This window comes from Tachyglossus aculeatus, chromosome 17, assembly GCF_015852505.1.
Source record: "Tachyglossus aculeatus isolate mTacAcu1 chromosome 17, mTacAcu1.pri, whole genome shotgun sequence".
Lineage (NCBI taxonomy): Eukaryota > Metazoa > Chordata > Mammalia > Monotremata > Tachyglossidae > Tachyglossus > Tachyglossus aculeatus.
In genome coordinates, this window is record NC_052082.1 from 45,327,120 (window position 1) to 45,350,649 (window position 23,530).

The 23,530-nt window shown below is 43.4% G+C and overlaps 1 protein-coding gene across 2 annotated transcripts; it reads left to right on the forward strand.

Annotated features, from left to right (window-relative positions):
* Positions 1–543: 543 nt before the first annotated feature.
* Positions 544–22,143, forward strand: TUBD1 (tubulin delta 1). 2 transcript variants are annotated; one of them, XM_038759899.1, is made up of 9 exons: positions 544–566; positions 5,397–5,593; positions 7,164–7,311; positions 11,826–12,042; positions 14,102–14,333; positions 14,899–15,063; positions 17,298–17,438; positions 18,386–18,569; positions 21,513–22,143. In XM_038759899.1, the coding sequence occupies exons 2-9, from the start codon at positions 5,422–5,424 to the stop codon at positions 21,613–21,615; spliced, it is 1,362 nt and encodes a 453-aa protein (XP_038615827.1). In that variant the 5' UTR covers positions 544–566; positions 5,397–5,421; the 3' UTR covers positions 21,616–22,143. The 2 variants fall into 2 exon arrangements, with proteins under 2 accessions (XP_038615827.1, XP_038615826.1); XM_038759898.1 differs by lacking the exon at positions 544–566 and adding an exon at positions 1,600–1,709.
* The last annotated feature ends 1,387 nt before the right edge of the window (positions 22,144–23,530 follow it).

The window sequence follows — 23,530 nt, forward strand, 5'->3', positions numbered from 1 at the left end:
GTCTGGAGAGGGGAGAGACTGGAGGCAGGGAGGCCGGTCATCAGGATGATGTGGTAATCAAGCCAGGATATGACACACACTTAGATTGATTTGGTGGCGAATTGGAAGGAAAGGAAGGGGTGGATCCTGGAAATGTGGCCAAAGTACTGGCATGATTTAGCAGCAGACTGAGTACGGCGGGGTGGAAAGAGTGGATGCGGTCAAGGAAAATGCCAAGGTTACTGGCTCCAGAGATGCGGGGGCTGGTGTGCTGTTTGATTGCGATGGGAAAGTTAGGGGAAGGAGGGGATTTGGGAATAATAATAATAATAATAATGGCATTTATTAAGCGCTTACTATGTGCAAAGCTCTGTTCTAAGCGCTGGGGGGGAATACAAGATGATCAGGTTGTCCCACGTGGGCTCACGGTCTTCATCCCCGTTTTCCAGATGAGGCCCAGAGAAGTGAAGTGACTTGCCCCAAGTCACACAGCGGACGAGTGGCAGAGCCGGGATTCGAACCCCTGACCTCTGACTCCAAAGCCCGGACTCTTTCCGCTGAGCCCCGCTGCTTCTCTGGGAAGGAAGGTGAGAGAAGTGAGGTGATTCAGGTGATGGTAGAGCACGTAGTCAGTGTCCTGGAGACAGAAGGAAACGGGAGTTTGCAGAAGAGGAGAAAGGGCTGTGTTAATGAGGTAGATCTGGGTCAGACTCGTAGAGGTGGCGGTTGAAATTGTGGGAGTGTATGAGTTTCTCAAAAGAGGGAGTGTAAATTGAGAAGAGAAGGGCCATGTGGACAGGAACCGAGATAGAGTGAGTGTACATCATCATCATCATCATCAATCGTATTTATTGAGCGCTTACTATGTGCAGAGCACTGTACTAAGCGCTCGGGAAGTACAAATTGGCAACATATAGAGACAGTCCCTACCCAACAGTGGGCTCACAGTCTAAATCGGAGTCTAAATCAGTCTACATCAGAGACTGAGAAAGCGTGAGTGGACAACGGGGACGTCGTCGTCCCCCGGCCGTCCCCACCACCACTTTCCACCCATCAAGGAAAGACAGAATAATGGCGGGGAAGTAAGCCAGCGAAGGGGGAATGCTTGAGCCAAAGGAAAGAGCATTAGGAAAACAGCACGGCCCAGTGGATAAAGCACAGCTAATCTATTTAAGCTTTTTTTCAGTGAAATAAGTAATTCTGTAGCCCTGCTTCCCGTTTATCCCTAGGCTCAAAATTAGAAGCTGGCACATGAGATTGACAGGGAACTGATTTTGTGTCTTATTCCCCGTAACAGATAATAATAATGGTATTATTTATGAAGTGCTTAATATGTGCCAGGCACTATGCCAAGATGGAGGTGCAAGGTAATCAAACAGTCTCTGTCCCACAAGGGTCTCAGAGGGAGAAAGTAGAGGTTATTTTATCCCCATTTTACAGACGAGGAAACTGAGGATCCCGGAAGTTGTGACTTGCCAAGGTCACACAGCAAGCAAGTGGCAGAGCCGCGACTAGAACCCTGGTCTCTCGACTCTCCATCCTGTGATTTTTTTTTCCCTTAAGCCATACTGACTCTATAAATCAAATTTGTTTTGTTTATACAGTAACTTCAGGGAGGATTCTTTAGAGGATTCTCTGAGAAGGATGTTCCTAACCTTTTCTTGAAAATCAGTGAAGAAATAACTCAGTTGTTGGAATTATCCTTCTAGTGAAAAAGCAAGTATATTTGGGTAAGAGGAGAAACGCATTTTTGTTCCCTTGCGTAATGACGTCTACCGTAGATTTTTGAAGGATTATTATCTTTGTGGACTCTTGCAGGCAACACTAAGGATCATTATTGGAAATTGCAAAAGTGTGGTGGGTTCAACGTGGAGGGATGTGTGGACCTTCAACTAATACGAAATTAGGAAGGAAGAGATAGCCTTAAGCCTGCATAGTGGTGGTTCACTTGTTTTAAGAAATGGACAGTATTAACATCACTGGAATAACAATCTAAACAATCCGCTAATCTTTTATGAAATGATTATTGAATATTAAGCAAGAGAAATACTTTAGCATCTTTTCAAAATATTTTCTGAACTAAATGTCGATGTGATTGGATCTTTTGCTCACCACGATCGATCTAATTAGTAGTCCATTGTGATCTGTTTCATGGGATCTCCTTTAATGATATGACTTTTAAACATCAGTGAATTCATGGGAGGCTGTGTTGTCAGTTCTCCAACTTGGGAGTTGGATTCTCTTGTGGCATATAGGAAAACTCACACTGGTTCTCACCTTGTGTAAAATACCATTCACATGCACGCAGCTGTTTCTTCTGACACACCATTGTGTTTTATCCAGTCACAGGAAGGTCTATCGCTTAGTGAAAAACATACATTTTAGAACTGACTGAATTTTTGTTTGTAAAATGGGAGGAACATTGCTTACCCCAGGACGATTTGGCCGGAACGTATAACAAATATATGCGTGTAGCCCGTGAGGTCTTTTGTTAATATTAATGGCAATATCATGATGTTGCACTTCCTGGTGTACTGAATTACCTGATTGGGAGTAGGCACGAAGCCTCAAATCTTTATGGTAGCATTTGGTAATTCCCCAAGACGTAATTATACATTATTTTCATTGTTATCAAAGCTTAGCCCTGGCATGGGCATTTTGGTAGGGGAGGACAAGGGTTGGAGCATCTGCATGGTTTTGTGTCTCATTCTCTCCATCTCCCTTCTCCCTAATCCTTGGAATACTCACCTCCAATAAAACTTGCCATCAATGTCAGACCCCCAAGAAAATTAATAGAGAAAAATTTCTTCACTAATTTCATATTATCGCCAAAGGTTTTAAAAGAATCTGAGAATTTTGGAGGGTTTTTTTTTAAAGGGTGGCCTATGAATGAACCTCAGCGACCCATCCACAGGAATAAGATGGATGTATGTGGTGTAGAAGAAGGTGCAGAGATGAAGTAGGTTGTGTTTTAAAAGGCAGGCAGGATACTTGTACATATTTTACTATTCTATTTTGTTAATGAGCATTTAGCTTTAATTCTATTTGGTCTGACAACTTGACACCTGTCCACATGTTTTGTTTTGTTGTCTGCCTCTCCCTTCTAGACTGTGAGCCCACTGTTGGGTAGGGACCGTCTCTATATGTTGCCAACTTGTACTTCCCAAGCGCTTAGTACAGTGCTCTGCACACAGTAAGCGCTCAATAAATACGACCGACTGACAGCCTCCCTAGGAGCCTGGTGGTTTCTTGGAATGCCGACGGCCTGCTTGTATTTTTAATTCTGTGTAATTACATGGGCAGAAATTGCCAAGAAAGATGCTGGGAGTAAGCCTCCGCGTAGATTGTCAGTCGAAACTGCGTATGGATGTCACCCTGAGCAAAATGAAAATCAGTAAGACTAGTAGGACAAGGTATTACTAGCCAGGCCTCTTGGACAGCTAACCTGCTAGTCAGGTTCTCACTGGTTCCAGGCTTCCAGCAAAGATTTACTCACTGCTACCTGCCAAAGATCTTGCAGCCAGCTGGCTCATCATCATCAATCGTATTTATTGAGCGCTTACTATGTGCAGAGCACTGTACTAAGCGCTTGGGAAGTCCAAACTGGCAACATCTAGAGCCAGTCCCTACCCAACAGTGGGCTCACAGTCGAAAAGGGGGAGACAGAGAACAAAACCAAACATACTAACAAAATAAATAGAATAGATAGGTACAAATAAAATAAATAGAGTAAAAAATATGTACAAACATATATACATATATACAGGTGCTGTGGGGAAGGGAAGGAGGTAAGATGGGGGGATGGAGATGGGGGGGTTCACTTCTGAGTTAGCGCTGGAGCTCCGAACAGACCCTTCGGCTTCCTGATGTTTTAACTCTTTTGGGATACCGAGAGGAGATGTTCCCAATCCAGAAAAATCGTGGCCAGGAGACCTGGAAAGATTAAGTATTGTTAGGAAGTATTGATTATTAAGAAGTCTGGCCATGGGCCTGGGGTGGGGTATTAAATCATAGGCCCTTCCCTCCTCCGTGACAGGATTGTGGTGGGATTTACTGAGGGCCCCGGGCCAGGTAGTTAGAGCCCAGAATAGAAATGAGGAGCCTCCTTTGCCCACAGTTTGGTCCCCTGAAGCTGCTGCCCCCTTTTAGACTGTGAGCCCACTGTTGGGTAGGGACTGTCTCTATATGTTGCCAATTTGTACTTCCCAAGCGCTTAGTACAGTGCTCTGCACATAGTAAGTGCTCAATAAATACGATTGATGATGATGATGATGCCCAACAAGTAGCGTGTTACCTAATGGACAGAGCCCAGGCTTGGCAGTCAGAAGGACCTGTGTTCTAATCCCTGTCTTGCCACTTGTCTGCTGTGTGACCTTGGGCAAGTTACTTCACTTCTCTATGCCTGTTACCTCATCTGTAAAATCATCGTCATCATCATCAATCTTATTTATTGAGCGCTTACTATGTGCAGAGCACTGTACTAAGCTCTTGGGAAGTACAAATTGGCAACATAGAGAGACAGTCCCTACCCAACAGCGGGCTCACAGTCTAAAAGGGGGAGACAGAGAACAAAACCAAACATACTAACAAAATAAAATAGAATAGATAAATAAAATGGGGATTAAGACTGAGAGCCCCATGTGGGAAAGGGACTGGGTCCAACCCAGTTGGCTTATAACCACCCCTGAACTTAATACAGTGCCTGGCATATAATAAGTGGTTAACAGATACCATTTAAAAAAAAATTGTAGCTCTAATGACGTTTGTTATAGCAAGTACCTACCGCCTTTCGGCTTTCCGAACAATATGTTTCAGTTTTGAGGAACCAGTCCAAAAAAAAAAAAAGCAATCATCGTAGATTGTTTAAACAGAAAGAATAATAGTGGTAGAAGGGGATTTCAGGAGTTTTTTATGCAAAGCCCATGCTGTAGTGCAGAAACAATTTATCCTTATCGTTGGCTAATCTAATTTGCCCTTGAAAGCTTTTAGGGAAGGGGATCCCAGTATCTTCAGAATTTCACAGTCTTGACAATATTAAAAAAGTCCCTTATTAAATCTAAATCTCTTTTGTTGTACTACGCATCTACTTTCTTCCCTCAACAGCAGTGTTATCCAAACCACATAACCACTGTTTATAGATTTGTAGACTGCTGACGGGAGTCTCCTCTCAACATTTTCTACCTGATTCTTCAAGTTTCTCCTCTAGATGTTTTGATTCTCTTGGATATTCTCCTGTTCACCCTTTCCAAGATCAACCACAAACTTTCCAAGTTCTGTTTTCCTTTCACTTGAACCAAAACTGTGTGCTTTTATGATGAGCTGGTTCTCAATATGCACTTATTCTTTTCCAGTTGCACCTGTGATACTGCTTCCAAACTTTGATTTATTTACACTCTTCTTATCTGTGTTCTCTGTAGAAATAAGCTGACATCGATAACGGATATGTCGCTCGTCACAGTCCAGCTTGGTCAGTGTGGCAATCAGATTGGTTTTGAAGTGTTTGATGCTCTGTGCAGCGATGTGCACAGTGCTCACGGGTTGTGCTCTAAGAGGGAAAATGAGGCATATCAGGAGATTGGCAAAGAACGTTTCTTCACCGAGGAGAAAAGTGGAGGTATGTTTGTTCCCAGATCTTGTCAACTCATGCTGTGTCTGCTTATTTTTCCTTTGGATTTCAACTGACGTAGGACATCAGGAAGTGATAAAAGTATGTCCTCTTCACTAGCAAGCGTCTGGGAAAAAAATCCCCCTCTAAAGGGAAGCAACCAAGTATAGGGACATATACATAAGTTCTGTGGGGGCAGGGGAAAATTGGACTAAATAAATAGGTGACGCAGTAAGGAGGGAAAATAGGGTGAAAGGATGACAGGTTAGTAAGGGAAGGCTTCCTGGTAGAACTGTGGCATTAGTGAGGCTTTGAAGATAGGGAGAGTGGAGGTCTGTTAGATGTGAAAAGGAAAGGCATTTCACTGCACAAGCAAGGGGTCAATTGTAGGAGAGACGGGAGTGAGGAACTGTGAGGAGTTGTTATTAAAGGAGTGAAATTTGTGGGCTGGGTCGTAGTGGAAGAGAAGCGAGGATATGTAGAAAGGAGCTGATTGAGAGCCTTAAAGCCCACAGTGAGGAGATTCTGCTGGACGTGGACATATGGCTGGGCAACCATAGGAAGTAATTGAGGCATAGGGAGATGCACACAGAATGTTTTTTTAGAAAAAATGATGTGGGCAGCAGAGTGAAGTATGGCCTGGAGAGAGGAAAATGTGGAAGCAAGGGGGTCAGTGATGAGGATGATGCAGGTATCAAGATGGGATACGACAAGTACTTCAGCAGTGTGGTAGCAGTTTGGAAAGAAGGGGGTGAATTCTGGAGACATTGGGAAGGTAAAATCTATCAGATTTAGCAATTTATATCAGTTGAAGGAGAGAAATGAGTGAAGGATAATGCCAATATTGAGGGCTTGTGAGACTGGGAAGATAGTAGCGTTGTCAGCAATGATGGGAGGGAAGAGAGAGTTTGGGAGGAAAGGTGAGGTGTTCATTTTGGGAGATATTGAGTTTACGGTGCTCCTGAGACAACCAGGTAGAGATGTTCTGGCAGGAGGAGGCAATGTGAGATTGCAGAGATGGGGAGAGGTCAGGGCTGGAGGTGTAGATTTGGGATTCATCATGTAGAGGTGGTAGTTGAAGCTGTGGGAAAGAATGAGTTCTCCAAGGGGGTGGGTATAGATGGAGAATAGAAGGGGACCCAGAACTGACATATGAGAGATCCTGTCATTTAGGGGGTGAGAGGCAGGGGAGGAGCCTGCATAAGAGTTCGAGAAGGAACAGCCAGAGAGGAGGAGAACCAGGAGAGAACGGTGTCCGTGAGACCGAACTTTGATAGTGTTTCTAGTTTAGAAAAAGATATTCTAGCAATTTCAAGTGTGATGTAAAGAAGTGTTTTTTATGATTTTGCTCTGCTTTTTCCCATTCATTTCTACTTTAAGATTCAGTATGTTACCGTGTAAGAGGTTACAAGCCTTTGGGGAAAGTGATTCTTGATTTTAAAACCCTTCTTTCCTGGAAAGGTGTACGAGTCTATTTAAAAGTGAGGTTATTGGGTGAGGTGAATGCTATCTGATGTAAAGTCTTTTTTAAACAAGGTAGGTAGGGCTCATTTAAAAAATTCATGCGTATTTCCTCTAGTTCCAGTTGCCCGGGCAGTTCTTGTCGATATGGAGCCTAAAGTGATAAGTCAAACATTGTCTAAAGCTGCTCAGTCTGGCAACTGGAGATACGGCAGTCACTCACATTTCTGTCAAAAAGAAGGTTCTGGAAACAACTGGGCCTATGGGTAAGAATAGTTACAAATATTGCAGCGGTGCTACATGTGGAGATGTAAGAGATGTAAGATGTAAGGTGCTAAGAGAAGCAGCGTGGCTCAGTGGAAAGAGCCTGGGCTTTGGAGTCAGAGGGCATGGGTTCGAATCCCGGCTCCGCCACATGTCTGCTGTGTGACGTTGGGCAAGTCACTTCACTTCTCTGGGCCTCAGTGACCTCATCTGTAAAATGGGGAGGATGACTGTGAGCCCCACGCGGGACAGCCTGATCAACTTGTATCCCTCAGCGCTCAGAACAGTGCTTTGCACATAGTAAGTGCTTAACAAATGCCATCATCATTATTATTATTATGGAGGGCTGAATGATCAAAATTTAAAGGACTTATCATCGTTATGATTCAGAAGCAGTGGTTTGATTTCACCCCAATACAACATGTCCGTTCCAACCAAATGGGATTGAAGGCCTCACCAAGGCAGAGTCCTCAACCACCTTCACTGAAACACAGAAGTTTTATCTTAGACAATCACCTTCCCAAAAGATACGCTCTTTTAGACTGTGAGCCCACTGTTGGGTAGGGACTGTCTCTATATGTTGCCAATTTGTACTTCCCAAGCGCTTAGTACAGTGCTCTGCACATAGTAAGCGCTCAATAAATACAATTGATGATGATGATCTCCTCCAGGAGGCCTTCCCCCATTAAGCCCTCTTCCCCCCGCCCACCAGCTCCCTCTCCCTTCTGCATCATCTTTGCACTTCCATCTGTGATCTTTAATAATAATAATAATAATGTTGGCATTTATTAAGCTCTTCCTATGTGCAAAGCACTGTTCTAAGCGCTGGGGGGGATACAAAGTGATCAGGTTGTCCCACGGGGGGCTCACAGTCTTAATCCCCATTTTACAGATGAGGTAACTGAGGCCCAGAGAAGTGAAGTGACTTGCCCAAAGTCACACAGCTGACAATTGGTGGAGCTGGGATTTGAACCCATGACCTCTGACTCCAAAGCCCAGGCTCTTTCCATTGAGCCATGCTGCTTCTTCAGACATTCGATATTCGCTCTAACCCCCCGGCACTTACGTACATATCTTAAAACAATATATTATAAATGATGTATTTATTTATATTAATGTCTTCCTCCCCCTTTAGACTGTAAGCTTGTCATGGGCAGGGAATGTGCCTGCTAATTTTGTTGTCCTCTTCCAAGTGCTTAGTACAGTGCTCTGCACTTAGTGCTTCATACTCTGCACACAGTAAGCGCTCAGTAAATACGATTGAATAAATGCAATTGATTGAATGATTCCCAACAGGAATATTGTCGTGGCCATCCCACGCCTCGACGTTAACACTACTGCCCTTTCCAAAAGCTTGGAGTCACTGGGAATTCCTCTAACCAGTCAGTCCTTTTATGGAGGCTGGGATTGATGAGTTTGGAACAAGATTTCCAAATCCTAACCCCTCCTAAGTCAGCCTGGCCCCAGGAAATAGGCATGAATCCCCAGAGGACAACCCTGCAAGCCTTTCCTCTTTATATTAGAGGCAGAAAATATTTTACTTTGATAAATAAACCTAGTTATTATCGATGTAAAGGTTTAACTGCAATAAGAATTGTACAAATGCACAATAGAGAACAAGGTTGTGTCAATTCAGGGTTAAAAGAGCATGAAAGCCGGCCCAATAATGCAAAGCTCTCCCTGGATCTTTTGCTTTTTTTTTATTTTTATGGTATTTATTAAGTACTTATTACGTGCCATGCACTCTACTAATAAGCGCTAGGGTAGATTCATTCAATCGTATTTATTGAGCACTTACTGTGTGCAGAACACTGTACTAAGTGCTTGAGAGAGGTTGGACACAGAACATATCCCACATGTTAATCCCCATTTTAGAGATGAGATAACTGAGGCACAGGGAAGTGAAGTCTTACCTCCTTCCCTTCCCCACAGCACCTGTATATAGGTATATATTTGTACATATTCTATTTATTTATTTATTTTACTTGTACATATCTATTCTATTTTATTTTGTTAATATGTTTGGTTTTGTTCTCTGTCTCCCCCCTTCTAGACTGTGAGCCCACTGTTGGGCTATACGTTGCCAACTTGTACTTCCCAAGCGCTTAGTACAGTGTTCTGCACACAGTAAGCACTCAATAAATACGGTTGATTGAAGTGACTTGCCCAAGGTCACACAGCAGACACATAGCGAAGTTGGGAATAGAACCAACATCCTCTGACCCCAGACCCACGTTTTTTCCACTAGGATTTCATCCATTCATTCATTCAATCGTATTTATTGAGCGCTTACTGTGTGCAGAGCACTGTACTAAGCGCTTGGGAAGTCCAAGTTGGCAACACAGAGAGACGGTCCCTACCCAACAGTGGGCTCACAGTCTACCTATATACCGGGCCTGGAAAGCCCTCCCTCTGCCCATCCGCCAAGCTAGCTCTTTTCCTCCCTTCAAGGCCCTACTGAGAGCTCACCTCCTCCAGGAGGCCTTCCCACACTGAGCCCCTTCCTTCCTCTCCCCCTCGTCCCCCTCTCCATCCCCCCATCTCACCTCCTTCCCTTCGCCACAGCACCTGTATATATGTATATATGTTTGTACATATTTATTACTCTATTTTACCTGTACATATCTATTCTATATCTATTCTATATATATATATATATATATATATATTAAGCACTTAGTACAGTGCTCTGCATATAGTAAGCGCTCAATAAATACGATTGATGATATCTATTCTATTTATTTTATTTTGTTGTATGTTTGGTTTTGTTCTCTGTCTCCCCTTTTAGACCGTGAGCCCGCCGTTGGGTAGGGACTGTCTCTAGATGTTGCCAACTTGGACTTCCCAAGCGCTTAGTCCAGTGCTCTGCACACAGTAAGCGCTCAATAAATACGATTGATTGATTGATAGAAGGGCCCAGTGCTGCTTCTCTGGCACTTTCCCTTAAAACTTGGCTCCTGGTCCCTCACACATCTCTGCATATGCAATTTAGCTCCCTGTTTATGAGCCCAGATGTGCTGCGGGACTTTCCCAGCTCCTCCAGAACTGAGGTACTTTCTTCCCTCTCCTCAAAGGCAGAGGCTAAATAAAGCGTTTGTATCGCTCCGCAGATGCCTCCGTCCCCGTCCCGACTCCTGAATTGGCATCGGTTCAATCAGGGGATGACATCAGGTCAGTTGTCTTTCTCCCACTGCCTGTTTCCTTCCCCGGGCCGTGGGGGAATGGAAAGGGGAAGGACATTTGCGTAATCTGCTTCTGTTGGAACAGGCTGCTCCTTGAAGCGGATAATCAACCAATCAATCGTATTTATTGAGCGCTTACTATGTGCAGAGCACTGGACTAAGCGCTTGGGAAGTACAAATTGGCAACATATAGACAGTCTATATGAGACAGAGTCTATAGAGACAGTCCAACAGTGGGCTCACAGTCTAAAAGGGGGAGACAGAGAACAAAACCAAACGTACTAACAAAATAAAATAAATAGAATAGATATGTACAAGTAAAATAAATAGAGTAATAAATATGTACAAACATATATACAGGAAATGAGGGCAATATATACAGGGAAATGAGGGCATGACCTTATGTTGCCAACTTGTACTTCCCAAGCGCTTAGTACAGTGCTCTGCACACAGTAAGCACTCAATAAATACGATCGATTGATTGATTGATGACCTCGTGGATAGAGCGTGGATCTGGGATTCAGAAGGGCCTGGGTTCTAATCTCAGCTCTGCCATTTGTCTGCTGGGTGACCCTGGGCAAGTCACTTCACTTCTCTATGCCTCAGTTACCTCAACTGTAAAATGGGGACTGAGACTGGGTCCAACCCAGTTTGTATCCATCCCAGCGCTTAGTACAGAGACTGTCCAACCCAGTTTGTCTGTATCCATCCCAGCGCTTAGTACAGTGGCTGGCATGTAATAAGTGCTTAACAAATACCATAATAATGATGACTATTATTATTCTCTGTGTCTCTATTACCTTGTCAGTAAAATGGGAATTCAGACTGTGAGCCCTATGTGGACTGTGTGTACCCTGATTAGCATGAATCTACCCCAGTGCTTAGTACAGTGTCTGGCACAAAATGAGCACTTAACAAATACCATAAAAAAATGAGTAGGCATCAGCTCTTACATTTTGCTTAGTCTACAAGTAGCAGCGCCTGGAAAGCCTTCTGTGGTCTGGCTTTTGTGGACTCCATCATAGAAACCATTTATTCGTATTAATGTCTGTCTCCCCCTCTAGACTGTAAGTTCATTGTGGTCAGGGAATGTGTCTGCTAATTCTGTTTTTTGCTCTCCCAAATGCCTGCGTAGCACAGTGTTCTGCACAAAGTGTTCATTTCATTCAGTCGTATTTGAGTGCTTACTGTGTGCAGACCACCCAATCGTATTCAATAAATATGACAGATTGATTCAAACAAGTCCCTAAACCTGGCACCATTTGCTCTATTGCCTTAGTCTAAAAAAAATAATAAATCCACTTACATTTGCCTGTTTCTTTTACTCTATACAGTTACAGTGTTCATGGACCCAAGCATGAGGAATCCATCTTGAATCTGATTCAGAAGGAAGTGGAGAAATGTGACCGCTTGGGTGGATTTTTCACCGTGATGAGCATGGCCGGAGGCACAGGATCGGGCCTGGGAGCTTTCAGCACTCAGAATATAAGAGATGCCTATCCAAATTCTTTTATAATGAACCAGGTTATATGGCCGTACGGAACTGGTGAGGTGTGAGCACACTCTTACAGCACTTTAAGTCTAATTTATAATAATTGCAATATTGTGGTATTTGTTCAGCGCTTATTGTGTGCGCTGGGGTGCGTACAGGCAAATCGGTGGACACAATCCCTGTCCCACATGGGGCTCACAGTCTTAAACCCCATTTTACAGATGAGGCAACTGAGGCCCAGTGAAGGGACTTGTCCAGGGTCACACAGCGGACAAGTGGCGGAGCTGGGATTAGAACCCATGACCACCTGTCTCCCGGCCTCGTGCTCTATCCACTATGCCGTGCTGCTTCATGTTAAGCAGTCCATCCGTGATATCTGTAGAGCGCTTGCTGTGTTCACAGCAAGGACTAAACACTTGGGAAAGTACAGTACTGTGATCCCTGCCCTCAAGGAGCTGCCAGTCTAGCAAGTAAAATACATTACAGTTGGAGAGGCAACCGAGTACAAGGATGTGTGTGCAAGTGCCGTGGGGAAGAGGTGAGTTCCTAAGTGCTTATGGGAGGAATGGGCTCAAGTGCATAGGTGGCACAGAAGGAAAGGAAAATAGGGTGGGGAGGTGAGAGATTAGTCAGGGAAGACTTCCTCAAGAAGATAGGTTTTTAGTAGGGCTTTGAAGATGGGGAGAGAGTCAGTCAAATATTTCAGCCAAAGCTGAAATAATGGTTCAGAAATCAGAATTACTGGAAACCACTTTCTATTGATGGGTAACAAAATACTTGCAAAGGTTCCACTGCCTTTTCATTTAGAATGCCCACTAAGTACCCCTTGGGGATTTTCTTCCAAAAAAAGATATATTTACTTGCAAGAAAGATTTAAAAAATTCATCAGGTGAACCATATGATCATGAAGTACTATAAACAGCCACGTAACTGTAGCACTCTAAAGCAAATTTCTTTTTTTACATCATCACAGGCAGAGAATGAGACAATGAATCAGATTTCAAGGTCTCACGAACATAATGAACCTACCTCTGAAAAGCAAGGATTTGAATTTATTGAGCACTTACTATGTGCAGAGCACTGTATTAAGGGCTTGGGAGAGTACAATATAGCCATAAATAGACACATTCTGTGGCCACAACAAGTTTACAGTCCATAGGGATAGATACAAGATCATCAGGTCAGGCAGTGTGTCTCCCACATGAGGATCACAGTATAATTAGAAGGGAGAACGTGGGGAAGTGGAATTTTCCCACCCCAGCACTTAATACATATATATATATGTGATCCCACCACATTTAGGTTGGCTGTGGATCATTTATCTAATTCATTCTCCTGCCCCTAGTTCGGGCTTTGCCCCCTTCCCACACGGATGACTAGGTACTGAGTCCTAAAACACCCAGCATGGCTCAGTGGAAAGAGCACAGGCTTGGGAGTCAGAGGTCATGGGTTCTAATCCCGGCTGCACTGCTTGTCGGCTGTGTGATTTTGGGCAAGTCACTTAACTTCTCTGTGCCTGTTACCTCATCTGTAAAATGGGGATTAAGACTGTGAGCCCCATGTGGGACAACCTGATCACCTTGTATCCACCCTAGCGCTTAGAACAGTGCTTCGCACACAGTAAGCACTTAACAAATACCATTATTATTATTATTATTATTATTATTGTTATTTTTAAAATCACATTATGTTCAAAGATCTCCAGGGAAGGAAATTCTCTGTGGTGACCCATTCCTAAGTTACCAACCTTAGTGACTCCTTTGTAATCAGTATAAATTATTTCAGCTGAACTTTCCTCTTGCCGTTGTCTTCAGTGGGTTTGGGAAATAGCTACCCGTTATCCAGAGAGCGGGTCTAATTCTGGTACATTGTACATAATGAGTGCTCAGTAAATGCCATTGACGGGTTATTCTTTAGCCTTTTCTCCAAGATAAATACAGTCAATACTTTTAAACTGTTCTCTAGTCTTTTAAATCAGATTTCTCTCCAGTAAGAATGGGGCACTAAGAACCTCTGTTGTCCATTTAAGAGAAATATTAAAATATATTTTGATTAAGGGGATGATTATGAGAAGAAAAGGTACACTGAAATCATTTTTGCCCTTTTTTTTGCCCCTAGGTTATTGTCCAGAACTATAATTCAGTTCTGACTCTCTCTCACCTATATCGCTCTTCAGATGCCCTCCTTGTTCATGAAAATGATGCCATCCACAAGATCTGTGCTAGATTGATGAATATTAAACAGATCTCCTTTAGGGATGTAAATCAAGTCATTGCACATCAGCTGGGAAGTATATTCCAGCCTACCTCCTCCTCTGAAGGTTCACCTCAATACCGAAGAAATCCATTAGGTATCGTAACCCACTTAACTCCTTGCTTTTCAGAGGTAGGTTCATTACATTCGCGAGACCTTGAGATCTGATTCATTGTCTCATTCTCTGCCTGTGATGGTGTAAAAAAAGAAATTTGCTTTAGAGTGCTACAGTTACGTGGCTGTTTATAGTACTTCATGATCATATGGTTCACCTGCTCAATTTTTAAAATCTTTCTTGCAAGTAAATATATTTTTTTTAGGAAGAAAATCCCCAAGGGGTACTTAGTGGACATTCTAAATGAAAAGGCAGTGGAACCTTTGTAAGTATTTTGTTATCCATCAATAGAAAGTGGTTTCCAGTAATTCTGATTTCTGAACCATTATTTCAGCTTTGGCAAATGTGCATTGAATCCCTAGTGCTCAGTGAAGCTCACGTAGAGTCACATTTTCCCTGAACTCTTCTTTCAACAACAGTGAATTTAAGCAATCTTGGCCTTTGGGGCCAACTCTATAATTGGTTCCCACTAGTCAATTCCTGACATGTTTTTAGTGAATATCAATGGTTCGAGGTCATTTAGTTCAGAGCTGTTTCTTCTTTCTAGGAGACTTGATGCAGAGTTTAGTTCCCCACCCTGAATTCAAGCTGTTGGGTCTTCGTAACATTCCTCAGATGGCTGAGAAGTCACTGGCATACAGTTCATTTACTTGGGCTGGGCTCATCAAGCATTTGAGACAGATGCTTATTTCTAGTGCAAAAATGGAAGAAGGTAAGACGTGTATTTTGAAACCACAGGACCCACCAGCTAGGACAAATTCCTTTCCTGTAACTTGTGAATCCGGATTTGGGCCAGAGGGCACAGAAGGCTTTCCTTTACCCACCTAGGGCGACTCTTGCCAGAGCTCAATCTGGGTCCCAGGAGATTTCTCCCCAGTAAGTCACTGGATTCATTTCTCAAAAGTCTCACAACTCAGTATTATGTGTATTAACAGTATTGAGTTGGGCGAACAAGAAAAGGTACATTTTCCTGTAGATTGCCTCACGTCATCCATCGGGTCCAGTCTCCTGTCTCCAGAGAGGTGGATGGTGAAACTATCCTTTTGTTGTCAAGATATTAAGTGCGGACAGTGTGTGAGACCTGGCATTGAATACTGGCAAGAGAATATGCGGACATCAATTCAGACACAGTCCCTAGCTAACACAGGAAGAGAGGACAGACACGTAGGGAATAAACATTAGGCTAAATTCAACAATCCTAAAACTTTTTAAGAGTAATGAATGATATTCATTCTTTAACTCCTTGGGCGGTCTAGAGCGGAGAGGCAATCGTTTTACCTTTTGGCAGTTTGTGTGTTAAATTTACATTCAGCCAAGAAGGGTCTGTATTGATTCCACTTCACCTGGGTTCTCATCCTGGCTCTGCCACAGTGGGAGGCCTTCCCAGACTGAGCCCCTTCCTTCCTCTCCCCCTCGTCCCCCTCTCCATCCCCCCATCTTACCTCCTTCCCTTCCCCACAGCACCTGTATATATGTATATATGGTTGTACATATTTATTACTCTATTTATTATTTATTTATTTTACTTGTACTTTTCTATCCTATTTATTTTATTTTGTTGGTATGTTTGGTTCTGTTCTCTGTCTCCCCCTTTTAGACTGTGAGCCCACTGTTGGGTAGGGACTGTCTCTATGTGTTGCCAATTTGTCCTTCCCAAGCGCTTAGTACAGTGCTTTGCACATAGTAAGCGCTCAATAAATACGATTGATTGATTGATTGATTCCTCCCTTCAAGGCCCTACTGAGAGCTCACCTACTCCAGGAGGCCTTCCCAGACTGAGCCCCTTCCTTCCTTTCCCCCTCGTCCCCCGCTCCATCCCCCCATCTTATCTCCTTCCCTTCCCCACAGCACCTGTATATATGTATATATGTTTGTACATATTTGTTACTCTATTTATTTTACTTGTACATATCTATTCTATTTATTTTATTTTGTTAGTATGTTTGGTTTTGTTCTGTCTCCCCCTTTTAGACTGTGAGCCCACTGTTGGGTAGGGACTGTCTCTATATGTTACCAACTTGTACTTCCCAAGCGCTTAGTACAGTGCTCTGCACACAGTAAGCGCTCAATAAATATGATTGATGATGATGATGATGATGGGAACTTAGGCAAGATTATTCAACTTATCTGCGCCTCAGTTTCTTTATCCTTAAAAGAGGGATTGAATGCCTGTTTTCCCTAGACTGTGAGCTCCGTGTGGGGCAGAGATTGTATCCGGGCGGATTATCTTGCATCTACCCCAGTGCTTAGAGGAGTGCTTGGCACAGAGTGAGCACTTAGCAAATACCACAGTTATGATTATTTTTATAATTTAGGTCACCGGTCCTCAAATGGTTATTTTTCATTTGAATCACCTCCATTCTCCATTTGATCGATGGAGGAAAACAGAAGCGGATTGTTGAGGGAGTGAATGGGAATCCTAGTAAAGTTTACCCATCCGTCCACACTCCAGCTCATGATCTGTTGTTAGTTATCCAGCCAGAGAAGCAGCATAGTGTAGTGGATACACGGGCCTGAAGGTCTTGGGTTCTAATCCCCTCCCCCTCTCTGCTGTGTGACCTTGGATAAGTCACTTCTCTGTGCTTCAGTTACCTCATCTGTAAAATGGGGATTGAGACTGTGAGCCCCACATGGGACACATGGGACTGTGTCCAACCTGATTTGCTTGTACCCACCCCAGTGCTTAGTACAGTGCCTGTCACATAGGAAGTGTTTAACAAATACAATAATAATAATCATAAGGCTCTTTGAGAGTTTATGACCATTTGATAGGAATGGAAAGGGCCTCCTGGGAGTTGGATATTTTATTACTTTGCAAAAGAGTAACAGAAAATGCCTCACCTGAACAAACTGAAAGGATGTTAAATTATTATTCTAATATAATATTCTTTTATTATTATTATTATTCACATTATTTCTAAATTGAAACATTTGTCCTCTCCCTAGGCATTGATTGGCAGGTACGACCGCCTTGGCTAGGGTGCCGTGCAACTGAGAGAGGCCCTCTCAAGAAGGAGCTCCATTTTAACACTTCTATTGCTAACCTGGTTATTCTCCGAGGAAAAGATGTGCAGAGTGCGGATTTAGGCAAGTAAAAAGCAAAGGCGGGTTTATGGGGAACTTCGCTGAAGGAAGCAGAAACGATGTGCTTGTTCCAGTGGCCTGTTAGGGAAAAGTGCACTAATCCCTAAATTGCTAGGGATTAGCGCGCCTCTGCCAGGGAGTCGACCAGTTGGAACAATATTGCTGTTGTTGGCTCTGGGTTTAGCTGGCAGCACTTTGGATTCAAGTCTGAGTGATTGAGCCAAGCAGAATCATATAAGGAGAGTTAAATCCTTCCCTCACACCACAGCCCTAAAATAACTCTTTCATCAGAGGGTCTTTTAAGGAAAAATGGCTTGTTTGTTTTCGTCATGCTTATTTTTCAGAAAAAAAATCTCCCTGTAATAAACCATAATTCAAAGAACGGGTGGTGATGATGAAGTCACTTCTGGCCCTACTGAGAGCTCACCTCCTCCAGGAGGCCTTCCCAGACTGAGCCCCTTCCTTCCTCTCCCCCTCGTCCCCCTCTCCATCCCCCCCATCTTACCTCCTTCCCTTCCCCACAGCACCTGTATATATGCTTGTACCTATTTATTACTCTATTTTACTTGTACATATCTATTCTATTTATTTTGTTAGTATGTTTGGTTTTGTTCTCTGTCTCCCCCTTTTAGACTGTGAGCCCACTGTTGGGTAGGGACCGTCTCTCTATGTTGCCAACTTGGACTCCCCAAGCGCTTAGTACAGTGCCCTGCTCATAGTAAGCGCTCAATAAATACGATGGAATGGGTTCGAGTCCCGGCTCCGCCCCATATCTGCTGTGTGACCTTGGACAAGTCACTTCTGGCCCTACTGAGAGCCCACTGTTGGGTAGGGACTGTCTCTATATGTTGCCAATTTGTACTTCCCAAGCGCTTAGTACAGTGCTCTGCACATAGTAAGCGCTCAATAAATACGATTGATGATGATGATGGTGCTGTTCCCCTCTATAGGCAATTTTAAAGATCCAGCCTTATACACTTCCTGGTTACAGCCCGATGCCGCTTTCTGTGAATGGAGGACTCCCCGGGCCTTTAACAAGTATGAGAAGTCGGCAACCCTGGTCAGCAACAGCCAGTTCCTGCTAAAACCCCTCGACACCATTGTAGGCAAAGCTTGGAATATGTTCGCCTCAAAGTAAGTAGAAAATAAGTTTTAAGGGAACGTGTCTCCTGCTGCCTCAGTTTCTCCATTTGCATAATGGGCACACCAACACCTCATTTGGTCACGTCACGCTAATCGGGAGTTCCTGATATGCCAGCTACGGCACACTTGGTTCTGCTCTGTCATTTGTCTGCTGTGTGACCTTGGGCAAGTCACGTAACTTTACCTCACCTGTAAAATGGGCGTTAAGACTTTGAACCCCCTGTGGGACGTGGGCTGGGTCATCATCATCATCAGTCGTATTTATTGAGCGCTTACTATGTGCAGAGCACTGTACTAAGCGCTTGGGAAGTACAAATTGGCAACATATAGAGACAGTCCCCACCCAACAGTGGGCTCACAGTCTAAAAGGGGGAGACAGTATCTTGTATCTACCCCAGCCCTTAGTAGAGTGTCTAGCTTAACAAATGCCATTAACAACAACAACAAAAAATCTGTGTTTTAATCAACAAAATCTCAGTTACTCTTCAAGCCCTGTGGGCTACCAGAATATTTGTTTAGGCAATAAAAAAAGTCACTCAGGTGCCCTAAAGCCAGATTCAGAGAGTCTGGCCTGAGCACGGCACGATGGCAAGACACACACACCAACACTGTCTTGAAATTGCATTGAAAAAAATACTTTTTATGTTTAATAATGATGGCATTTGTTAAGCGCTTACTATGCGCAAAGCACTATTCTAAGCGCTGGGGAGGTTACAAAGTGATCAGGTTGTCCCACGGTGGGCTCACGGTTTTAATCCCCATTTTCCAGGTGAGGTAACTGAGGCCCAGAGAAGTGAAGTGACTTGCCCAAAGTCACACAGCTGACAATTGGCGGAGTCGGGATTTGAACCCATGTCCTCTGATTCCAAAACCCGTGCTCTTTCCACTGAGCCACGCTGCTTCTTTTGAAACTCTTCACCAGTCCAGGCTAATTAGTTTTGACTAATATCCGCCCCCTTCATCTCTAGAGATTTAGTGAAGCTTCCCAAGATGATGATCATAATAATAATGTTGGTATTTAAGCACTTACTATGTGCCAAGCACTGTTCTAAGTGTGTGTATGTATATATATACACATATATACATACATATATATATAGTGTATATATATATATATATATATACATATATAGGTAAGAAAAATGTTACATACTATATTAGTGTTATTAGTGCACAAATTATTATTGTATTAGTATATCTTGCCAACTAAGAAAAAAAAGCAGGTGCTTGTACATTTTACTTTTAATTAAGCTTTGAATGTTTTTCTTGTTCAAATGGAAGCCGCGTGGCCTAGTGGATGGAAGGACCTGGGTTGTAATCCTGGCTCTGCCACTGTGTGACTTGGGCAAGTCATTTAACTTCTCTGTGCCATCTGTAAAATTGGGATTAAGACCACAAGCCCCATATGGGCCACGGACTGCGTCCAACCCGATTAGCTTATTTCTACCCTAGCGCTTAATGCTTGACCGATTAAAAAAAAAAAAAATGAAATAAAGAATAGGAACCAAAGCAGCTAATCCCTTAGAGGGGTCAGGAGAGAGCCTAAGATCCTTCCTTCAGGAGCTCTTCCTCCAGCCAATAGAAAAAGAAATAGAAATAGGTCAGAAATAGGAAATAGCTACATTCAGCTACAGTGAACACTAAGCAATGAGAAGATTTTCTTTGGAAATGGATGGAGGAAACTCAGTCCTGAGGCTACAGGACGGAACACCTGCAAAGAGGAGTTGACTGTAGTGACTGTAGTCTTGTGCAGCCCGACTCCCATTCTCTGTTCCGTCCTTGGGAATTCGAGCGAACAGGCGGACAGAGGGGCAGCTGTTGAGAAATAGCACAGCTCCTAAGTGTTTCAGAGAAGAAAAAATTAAATTTTTATAACCTATTTCCCAGAGTAAAATAGGATAGGTTTGAAAAATAAGAAATGAAATAAAATCTCTCCTATAGACCGTATGTTAAGTAGTGCAACTTCCAAGATTTTAAATAACAATAGTAGTTTTTTGGTAAATGCTTACTGTATGCTAAGAGCCCGGGCTTTGGAGTCAGAGGTCGTGGGTTCAAATCCTGGCTCCGCCAATTGTCAGCTGTGTGACTTTGGGCAAGTCACTTAACTTCTCTGTGCCTCAGTTACCTCATCTGTAAAATGGGGATTAAGACTGTGAGCCACCTGTGGGACAACCTGATCGCCTTGTAACCTCCCCAGCTCTTAGAACAGTGCTCTACACACAGTAAGCGCTTAATAAATGCTATCATTATTATTTATTACTATTACTGAGCGCCTGGGTAGATACAGGACAATCGTGTTGGACAGAGCTCCTGTCCCACTTGGGGCTCTCAATCTAAATCATCATCATCAATCATATTTATTGAGCGCTTACTGTGTGCAGAGCACTGTACTAAGCACTTGGGAAGTACAAATTGGCAACATATAGAGACAGTCCCTACCCAACAGTGGGCTCACAGTCTAAAACTGTTCTCCCTTTCTAAATGAAAGGAAGAACAGATATTGATTCCCCTTTTTCCAGATGAGGAAACTGAGGCCCAGAGAAATGAAGCGACTTGGCCAAAGCCGCACAGCTGCCAAGTGGCAGAGCCAGGATTAAAACCCAGGGCCTCTGACTCCCAAACCCAGTGCTTTTTCCACTACATCACGCAGCTTCTCAAAATAAATGGTCAACATTGTCTGTGACTCCGTAGCTGTGAATTGTCCCTCAAGCCCAGGTGAAAACTTATTTTAACTTTTAGACTGTGAGCCCACTGTTGGGTAGGGACTGTCTCTATATGTTGCCAACTTGTACTTCCCAAGCACTTAGTACAGTGCTCTGCACACAGTAAGCGCTCAATAAATACGATTGATTGATTGATTTTAACGTTCTGTTAAAACGCAGCTCAGTTGCTGATACCCCATGTATTTTAAACCTCATCCTGTTTCCATTCCAGAGCCTACGTTCACCAGTACACAAAGTTTGGCATGGAGGAAGAGGATTTTCTGGATAGTTTCACAGTTCTGGAGCAGGTTGTTGCCAGTTACAGTAATATCTAACCTCAGACCAAAGGAAGAGAGTCCAAGAAGATGGATATTTCTAGCAGGCTTGGTTTCAAAAGACTTCTTAAATTCAGTACTGTGAAGTTTCAAGCCCTATCCTCCTAAAACAGATCTTGGGCACACAAGAGTAAGCAAAGGAAATGATTTCCTGCAGAGGAGTAATGTTTTCAATGAAAGTAACTTGGGCTCCGTAAAGAAGCTTCTAGGGAAGTTATATTAACCCTGGGCTGGAGCCTGCCTGGGTTCTTTTCAAACGATAGACTGGTCCTTTGGCCTAGAGGTGCTTGTTTAAAACTCGTTATGGGCAGGGAATGTATCAGTTATATTGTTGTGTTGTATTCTCCCAAGCCCTTAATATAGTGCTCAGCGCACAGTCTACCCCTAATAAATATGACCGATTGATTGAGTGATTGAATCCTTTTTCACCAAAAGCCAGGGATGACCCTCGTCAAATCCCAAGTCCAATAATAATAATAATGATAGCTTTTATTAAGCGCTTACTATGTGCAAAGCACTGTTCTAAGCACTGGGGAGGTTACAAGGTGATCAGGTTGCCCCACGGGGGGGGCTCACAGTCTTAATCCCCATTTTACAGATGAGGTCACTGAGGCCCAGAGAAGTGAAGTGACTTGCCCAAAGTCACACAGCTAATTGGCAGAGCCGGGAGTTGAACCCATGACCTCTGACTCCAAAGCCCGGGCTCTTTTCCACTGAGCCACGCCGCTTCTCTAATCTGAGGGAGGATGATTTTAGCCCACGCATGGCCGAGACACTCCAAGATAAAGGACGAAACGTCCCTGCTCCTTAATGCCCCGTGAATTTTCCCCCTCTTCCTAATCATCATCAATCGTATTTATTGAGCGCTTACTGTGTGCAGAGCACTGTACTAAGCGCTTGGGAAGTACAAACTGGCAACATATAGAGACAGTCCCTACCCAACAGTGGGCTCACGGTCTAATGGCAAGGTACGTTGCAGGGGAAAATTACAGAAACTACAATTCTGGTCGAAAACACGTGCGTGCAAGTCAGTGAGTGTTTTCAACCACAAGAGAGGGCCACTGCCTCACTCTTCACGTTTGGCTTTGAACAGTTCAATTTTTGTCTTGGGAGGAATAGTGATATTAATGTCACTGCCCCACTCTTCACGTTTGGCTTTGAACAGTTCAATTTTTGTCTTGGGAGGAATAGTGATATTAATGTTTTGAGCTCATTTGCCATTACTGGCCCTCAACACCAGTTCTGAACTGGTTTAACTCCGCATCTGCCTGCTCTAGATGAAGCAGGGAAAACCCCAGAAGGGCTTAATTTAGTACAGTTGATCACCGAAACTTTGGCACATAATTTCCGTTTACGGTGCAGGGAGAAAATTAACTCTTGAGTTTTTGGTAGTCACCCAAATGGCCAGAACCTTCCCGTAGTTGGTCTTCAGGCACATCTCTGAAAGATGCCTGTGCTTTTAGGTGTGCCTGCCTCAGAAGGAGAGTCATTTCTATTGACAACGGAAGATCTGCCTAGTGAATTCACTCAGTATATTGGACTTCAATCAATCAATCAATCAATCGTATTTATTGAGCGCTTACTATGTGCAGAGCACTGTACTAAGCGCTTGGGAAGTACAAATTGGCAACACGTAGAGACAGTCCCTACCCAACAGTGGGCTCACAGTCTAAAAGGGGGAGACAGAGAACAGAACCAAACATACCAACAAAATAAAATAAATAGGATAGAAATGTACAAGTAAGATAAATAAATAGAGTAATAAATATGTACAACCATATATACATATATACAGGTGCTGTGGGGAAGGGAAGGAGGTAAGATGGGGGGATGGAGAGGGGGACGAGGGGGAGAGGAAGGAAGGGGCTCAGTCTGGCACAGGCAGTGTGATAATTTAGGCTAAAGTACCTCAGTT